Below are 8,887 nucleotides of genomic sequence, written 5' to 3' on the forward strand. Positions count from 1 at the left end.
TTATCCTTATAGGCCTGAGTCTTCCAAATCTTCTGATGCCAATAAGAGCCCAGTTGACACTATCACATACTCTCTCAGGGATTGTGTGAAGGACATGTCCAAGCCATCTCCCTTTCATCATTACCTATTCTCTATATGGAAATTCTGTAATTTCCATCATGGTACCATTCCTCATTCTATCCTGCCATCTGACTCCTAATATTCTACTTAAAAGCTCAGATTTCTAATAATCAAAATCTTCAGATGTGTTTCATGGTCACACCATGATTCACGTCCATAACGCTACATACACCGACTGTGTGCAATCCTCCTTTCGTATGCAATTTCAATCTACTTGACTTTTAAATCTTATTCAGCCTGTCCACTGCTTGATTTGTACTTTTTGATCTTGAACTAAATTACTGTTCCTATATATTTTAAATATTTAGCCTCATTAATCCTTTCTCATCTAATGTTGTTTCATCCCTTAGTACACACACTATCCTATTTATTTCCACTTTTCTTACATTTATTTAGAGTCCCTTACTTGTAAATATATGATGCATTCAATTAGGCATGCTTTGTAAATCTTGTGGTGTTTTGCTGATTAAAGCAGCATCAACTGCACATTAAAAGTCTGTCAATTTTCTATCGTTACCCCAATCTAAACTTTCTCTTCCATCTCCACAAACTTTTATATCTAATCTATCAGATTTGTAAGCAATAAAGGTTAAATAACATTTTCTTGTAGCAGCCCACTATTTACTTCAAATTCGCCTGACACCCCATCAACATTCACTTTGCATCTACAGATACTTCAATCATGGATAATATCAGTTTGCTTTTACATATTTAATGAGAATGCCATGCTGACACAAGACATTCTGTAATACTGATCTGTGCATGATGCCAAAAGCCTCATAATCAACAAAAGCCAACACAAGACAATTTTTAAAAGTTTCTACACTTCTGCAACTGTCTTAACGCAAATATCTGTTGTGCAACTCCTGAATTTTATAAAACCAGCTTATTCGTCTCTACGGTTTTTAATGATTTCTTTCTCAATCCTACTGAAGATGAGCACAATGAATAGACTAAGTGATAGCACATCTTGTCACAAGAGCATAATGTAATAGCAGTAAAAATTCTAATATCCTGTAACTGCCTTTTCCTTGGGATAATGGTGAAATTGCAACTATCTGCGCCTACGTCAGGTAAAATCATACCTTCTAATTGCCAAGATGAACTTCTCCTAACTCTTGAAGTAAGGAATGTTTGAGAAATTTTACTGGTTTCTAAAAGTGAATGTTAGAAAGGTTAAGGGAAGTCTAAGGGTAGCAAAATCCAACCAATCAGGTAGGTCTTTGCACTTTAGGTTAGGTTACAATGTAGATGTTACTACTACACATTTCTATGATGAGAATGTGGGAACAATTTCATTATTTGTATTTCACTGATTGTTACATTAGCCTATCATACAGGATAGACTATTCCTTGGCAAGCCCAAATTCGATAGATCCACTACACTAAACCCAATATCTCTAGCCTGAGCTACTATTCTCGAAAAGGCAACTACATCTGCAATGATGTAGGGAATTCAATACAAAAAGGAATGAGCCATTGACTATACTGATTGGACTTAGCCTACCATGTAGATTACTCATCAACCTGGCAACCTCAACAAAGAAATTAGGCGGACTGATGTGTGCTTGCAGACAGTAAAGCCAACAGAGACACCCAGGAAAGTCCCAAGTGTTATGTCCTCACCGGGTAGCCTGCCACATCTACTGCATACAAAATACTCTTTCATAACTGATGTGCTAAACATGAAATTTAACTTACACTTGAATTATATTCACACTGATAAATATTGAAATTATATTTGTAAACTACCACATCCTGCACATTTATCTTCATAATTGCAATAACTTTACACCTACAGTACTGTAGATTAGGCTAGGTTAAGCTACTTATACTTCTGGAGGTTCTAACATATAGCCTAGCCCTTAACTTAGTAGGCTAAGCTGTTACCGTGTGATAAGGCAAATAAGGCATGAGGAAGATAACACTTGGAAGTAGGCAAACTAATATCAACACAGAACTAGACCTAAAAGTTTTTCAGTTCAATCAGTGGCTGAGCTTGAAATAAGCTATACTCGATCTATTTTACTGTGAGGGCTGAGGTGTGGTCAGTCTTCAACTTGTGCTGCTACATATTTGAGTATGTTGTAAGCCTAGTTGTTCCACAAGTTACCTTTATAATCCCTAACCAACTTTTGTGCTCATATCCGAGTTTCTCAAATTACGAAATGTACTAGGCTAACACGCAAAGTTTATTTATTTTTTCAATCAGCACTCTTCTCAAGGAAAATCTGAATTCATGTTTTTATTGAAGAGGCAAAACAACACTTCACTTGACTCTACACAATCTGGGAGAGTCAAAACCTCTAAAATCAAATCGGGGAAATGCAAACAATTTCTAAACACCGTAGACAGCCTAATCTCCTGTGTTTGAATGTGATGGACAGTAGGCTAGGTGAGAAGCTTTGATTACCAGGCATGAAAAAGGATTTACGGTTCCTTGTAATGACCGAAGCACCTTATTAAAACACCCGGTCAATGTCCAGAACAACTCCGCGGTGAGATATAAGAAAATAGGTCACACTATAATTTTCACAATATAAAATAATAAAACTTTGTCTCAGAACACTTTTTGAGGAGATTCACCATATCCGAGATATTAATGATTATCTAATCGGCATCCTCGAAAATTTTCTAAGTCGTTTGTTTACATCCAGTAGGGAGTTGGTTCGAAAATGAGGGTTTTACTGTAATGTTTCTCAGAAAGAGTGTAATGTTTCTCAGAAAACTAGTTCCCCATCGAATGATTTTCGATTTTTGACTTATAAGGTTAGACAATACCTGTCCCCAACCCCTCCATAGCTAATATGGCAAAATTGTGGGTGTTTCCTCATCATAAGAAGTGGTCTAAAACGCTTTAAATATGAAAAATATTACATTTTACTTTTAATTTTGGTACTTTATGCATGCGGAGTTGTTCTGGACATTCACCAAACACCCATACTCCTATTTGGACTGAGATAGGCTATTAGAGCTGCTTTAAAACTATAACTACCAACTCCGTACAGGGTGTAAGTTACCAATTAGCTATAGCCTAGCAAGTTTCTTCAAACTAACCGAGTCGTAAGTTAACCTGCTCCTTTCAAAAGATGTTGCATACGGTAATTTTAGTATCTAATAAATTCAAATCCGAAGAGCGTGCCTATTTACAAATAGTTTAAAGCTGACGTTTCTTTGCACGTTGGCCCAACGAGAACTTATGCCCTATAGTAGGTTACTTACCATCCTTCGGGAGGGTCGAGCAGCTTCCACGACTGCGTTATTTTCCAGCCATTTCCACCCGAAATAAAGAGAAGTGGCAGCCGCTGTGCCATACAGACAAAACTTTTGATTGCGCTGAACACGGGAGAAAGTGGCATTTGTTCTGATACCTCTCTGACACTGTGAAAAACGACCGAAAACTTTAGAGTTCGGGAAAATCCGTCTGCATAGAGGCGTCGCCATGTTGAATGTTGACATTAGCCCAGCTGATTCGAGGAAAATAATGATGACGGAAGGGTTAAGGCATTTCCTTACAGTACAACACCAATGTTTTGCGATAATGCAGTCCACTGTTTCCCACTTCCTGGTTTATTGACATTGTCAATATTCAAATGAACTCAAATGTTTCTGAAGCGATTCTGGTATATGACATATTCTAATTTGTTATGGTCGTGATTACACAAGCCAAAGTGTGTTTACACGATCAATTTATCTTATCACCTAATCAAACACATTTATCGGTTCAAATTCAGTGTAAACTGTGTAATCGGCTGTTAAGGGTGTGGTGACTCAAATATACGACGGATGATTATACAATGCAATGTCATACGAGGAGAATCACACGATGATTTTGATAAGATTCTTAGGGCCATGACCAAATTCATCTCGGTTCTGGAATTAGCATTTATTGGGGGATTTTCTAAAGTTGGCACCCGCATATACAACAGCCATATTTCACAACAGAGAGAGTATTGGGTAAGAGCAAAAGTCCGGATTATACGCTTCCACGAAAACTGTTGCACTGGAGGAAAAACAGCTAGGCTGGATGATATCAATGCACCGCTCCAGAGCAGACGTTAACACTTTTGTTTGGAGGAAGGCTAAACAAAATCTTCAGACGATAGTCCAGTTCCAAATCTTCATCGTTGGAAACGGGAAAACCACCACTCTGGGTAATGTTGATAAAAAAAAAATACAATGGTCCAGGGATTGAAGTTGGTATCCACCCACAAAAACAAACAGTATTCAAATGATACAACACAAGACATCGAACATTTAGCATATCTTCTGTGTAGGCCTATATATATAAACAGTTTTACAAAGAATCGCGCACTTTCTGGATGGCATCAATAAGACACTAAGTATTGGGAAAAACTACTCTGTAAGTCAAAGTGCTGTCATGTATTTAGACTCAAGTCATTTATTTTTAAATGCACACTGACTGAGATAAGGCACATCTTCCACTTACCTAACCCTGATGTTTAAAAATAAGTATCGTATAGTTAACTTCTTCACAGATAGCATTAAAATCTCAGTGAAGAAAATCTGGACTCCATTACTTAATCAGTTTTCTTGGAAAGTTTCTCGAATACCGAAGTATATATTAATGGGTTGAAGGGACGCTTGTTAAAAATGTGTATCTGAGATCGTGTGGAAGTTTTCAGTTTTCATTCATCTTGGAAGACGAATACGGCAACGTCTGAAGTCTTCTTTTTTAAGAGCCAACCATCTTACAGGAGACATTTTTGGAAAAAATACAGTGCTACACCAACAATAACAACACCTTGTTCTACTACTAACTATAATCTTGATAATGCAACAACGAGAAGGTAATATGCACATCTTTATATTTTGTTTCAGTTAAACTCTCCAGTAACACGTATACATGTAAAGTCTATTCGCAAGGGGCCTCACTGCTAAAAACGTTGAAGAAATTTTGGATTCCTGAACCATATCAGACGTCTTAGTTGCCCATCCGATTAGCCATTACAATTTGAAAAAAATAAATAAAAGTTCTGTAAGTAACGCATTCCTTGACTAACGACAGGAACTTCATTACACTTATTTTAGGACACTTTTTGAAGTGAAAGTAGCCTAAGGAAATGATAAATTGTCCTGATTTTGGTAGGGTGTAATTATTCATTTATCAGGACAAGCCTTGACTTTCCTTTGAATCTAAACTAGTCAAGTCTCTGCATGTACTTTACTGTTGTTATGAAGAGGATCACGACTTTGCCGCTGACTTCAGTAACGTGGAATTTAAGAAGCGGCTACAAAGAGAGAGAGAGAGAGAGAGAGAGAGAGAGAGAGAGAGAGAGAGAGAGAGAGAGAGAGAGAGAGAGAGAGAGAGAGAGAGAAAGTTATTTCGGTAAATTTTCTAAAGGTTACAAGACATTCTTTTCAATCTGATGCGTCGCTACACTTTAATTACATCATATCTAATATTGAATTTCATTCTTTAAATTTCTATTATGCCTCTTTTTGAAAGGAATAATCGTGGAAATACTCGCCCTATGTTCATGGTAAATTTATTAAATACAATGGGGACACATTCCTGTTATTCTTTAATTTTTTCATCCACTGGTCTTCATATTCTTGCATTTAAATACGTATCTGGTAAAAAGGACGAGTTTTATATATATATATATATATATATATATATATATATATATGTATATATATATATATATATATATATATATATATATATATATATATATATATATATATATATATATATATATACACACTATGGTGTTTTGAAATTAGAGGCTCCCCCTCTACAGCATAAACTAAATTTGATATGGACAAAAACAAAAGTAATTCAGAACAGGTATTTATTTAAGTTTCTCTCTGAGTATTTAATATTTTGTGTGGCCTCCATCTGCCTGTACCACAGCCTGCATTCTTGAGGGGTATGATTTCAGCAAATCACAAAAAAGCTGAGACTCAAACTCCATTTCCCTGAGTATTTCGGTCACCTCTCTTCGCAGGTTGTCGGGGCTTGGTATACCATCATAGTTCACTGTGCGTGCTTCAACACAATCCTTTAAGATGCTACCAACGTTTTCACACGCATTAAGGGGAGCTGCCTGGAAATTCACTTGTCGAGAAGAAATCGATACCACTGTTTCGAAGCAGCTCCTGTGTCTGAAGAGCCTTGAAACATGGTGCCTTATCATGCAAAAATGTGACTTCTTCAACAGATAACACATTTTCAGGATCTTTGAGGAAAGGAAATATTCCACCAGTAAGCACAGTTTCTCTGAGGTATTCACCATTCCATGACTGTCCTTTTTCTTTGATGATCCACATTAACCGTCTGGCTGTGAAACAGAAAAATTTCACAACTTGGCGATAGCCCATGTCATCGCTGATATCATCCAACTTTGCAGTCCAAATGATGTCATTTTTATGATTTGGCTTCCTGACTGTGTAAATGAAGAATTCATCTGATGCAGCAACATGGAGAAAGTTAGCTTCATCCCAATCTTTAAGAAATGAACCACAAAACCATGCACGGTCTTCTCTCTGTTGCTGAGTGATGTTGGGCTTGCTGATAACATGAAATGGCTTGATACCAGATTTTTTCAACTTACGATATACAGCACTATAACTTCTCTTCTTTCCCCTTTTTGTTTCTAGTTCAAGCGCCAATTTACAAAAAGACTTTCTTGGTCTACCCACTGCCTCATCTATGATGTTTTTTGACTCCTGTGAAAGGACTTCAGGCCTTCCAAGATTCTCACTCTTTTCACGATGAGTCATATGGATTTTTGTTCCAGTTTCTTTTAACAAAGGATTCATCTCTTTTAATGTATTTAACTATCCAGGAACGTGAAATGAAGGATGCGCCAGCATCCCTGGTCTCTCTGAAGGTTATAGCCCAGATTCGGTCAATCCATCTGACTTCCTCCGAGTCGTTAGCCATGGCTGTATCTAACTCCGTCACTCAGTCTGAAAATGCAAGAAATGTAAAATGAAAAATAGCTTAATAGAAACTTAAAATAATGTACTTGGAGATAGGCTATAGCAGAAAACTTCATAACTTTCCATTTGTTCTGTGGAGGGGGGCTCTAATTTCGAAACACCTGATATATATATATACATATATATATATATATATATATATATATATATATATATATATATATATATATATGTATGTATACATATATACATACATACATACATACATACATACATATATATATATACACATACATACATATATATATATACATATGGGTTTACCTTTACTTGGTTTTTTGGCCTGTGTTTACTTTTGTAATCTGCTAAGTTTGCACACTGTCACTCTACGGAAACCTCACGAAGACACTGTGTACCATTGTCTACATTCCATGAGACCCTGAGGACACTGTGAATCAGTAACAATAAAAATAATTTCGTTGTTTTTTGTGTGCTCGTCTCTTTCAATATTTGGAGTTGGAAATATCTTCAGCATGCTGGGATTTGCCCTTATCTTTTTCTTTTCCAAGCTTCTAACATAATTTACGTCTATCCCAATGCCAAAAAATGCTATACAGGAACTAGCTATTCCCTGTTCCAAGCATGAGCTGAACAGGAAGACTCAGTGTCTTTCCTCAGGTTAAAAACATAAACAAGTTAATGAGACTGTATTATGCAAGAGGAACGAGTCACAAGTTAATGAGACTGTACTATGCAAGAGGAACAAGTCACGATGAGGCCCGTGAGCCACACGATTGAGTAAATGCCTCTTCACGAAAACATCACATGTTACCCACCTACGAGTACAATACTTTTCTTATCATCAATCATATACTTCTAAGTAGTGTAATGACCACTAATACCAAGATTAAAGATTGCGTCTCCTTAACTTAACCCATATTACTCTTGTTCACGAAATAACGTTCTTGAACAGGAAGAAGTAAATATATATCACTTTTGTTTAACTTATCCTATAGTCCCTTTCTCGACAACATACAGTACATCCGAATTATAAATTAAGTAAAGGGACCCCGAAATAAAAGCGTAGGAATCGATTCAACTTTAACTATCTGTTACGTCATGAATAAACCTTATCCCTTATTGATTTTTTCAAAAAATTAAACATCCAAAACTGAAAAAAGAAGCAAATTGAATCCCAAAATAAATCTCCTTGGCCTTGACTATAGGGATTATGAGAAGAAGAAGAAGAAGAAGAAGAAGAAGAAGAAGAAGAAGAAGAAGAAGAAGAAGAAGAAGAAGAAGAAGAAGAAGAAGACGTGTCTTGTTACGAAATTAGCCAGGATATTCCAGGTCCTGGCCAGGATATTGAATAGGCAAATACATCTGGGAATAATAAATGGAACCCTTCGACCTTTACACTTCACATCTATTTCTGCGCTATTCCATTTCGCAAGGAAATGGCTGCAATATTGGACAGCTTTTTATAGAAGCCTTCTTAAAATACCTCAGGTGGCAGAAGAGCAGACGCGTCTTATTGATCATATTATTCGGGGGCCACAAAGGTGGAATTCGGATTTTAAAGTTGTTTTCACAGAAGGCCGTTGTGACTGGGAACCTCATGCGTCAAACAGCCCATGCCTGATGGAGACAGGAAAAAAGGGTCTGTTTTTTTATGAAGGCCGTTGGGACGAGCAACCAAATGCCGTCATCTATATAGTCAAGCTGATGAATGAATTCTGAGGCCCATGGGAAAGTAAGTATTATGGGGATGGGGGAAAACAGAGGGGTAAAGAATTCATGATCTTAACAGTAGAGGAAAAATAAAACATCCACCGAACAGGGTAAATCGCTGTGG

The 8,887-nt window shown here is 36.8% G+C and overlaps 1 protein-coding gene across 10 annotated transcripts in view; it reads right to left on the minus strand.

The window, feature by feature from the left end:
• Positions 1-3,812, minus strand: part of MICU3 (Mitochondrial calcium uptake 3) — an 85,541-nt gene extending 81,729 nt beyond the window's left edge. For 2 of the 10 annotated variants that reach the window (XM_067115242.1, XM_067115241.1), the window contains exon 1: positions 3,343-3,812. In XM_067115242.1, the coding sequence (XP_066971343.1) occupies positions 3,343-3,579 (237 nt within the window). In that variant the 5' untranslated portion in view covers positions 3,580-3,812. The remainder of the gene's footprint in view (positions 1-3,342) is intronic. The other 8 variants (XM_067115245.1, XM_067115246.1, XM_067115243.1 and 5 more) reach the window with 8 other exon arrangements.
• Positions 3,813-8,887: the final 5,075 nt, after the last annotated feature.

This window comes from Macrobrachium rosenbergii, chromosome 13 (genome assembly GCF_040412425.1).
Source record: "Macrobrachium rosenbergii isolate ZJJX-2024 chromosome 13, ASM4041242v1, whole genome shotgun sequence".
NCBI lineage: Eukaryota > Metazoa > Arthropoda > Malacostraca > Decapoda > Palaemonidae > Macrobrachium > Macrobrachium rosenbergii.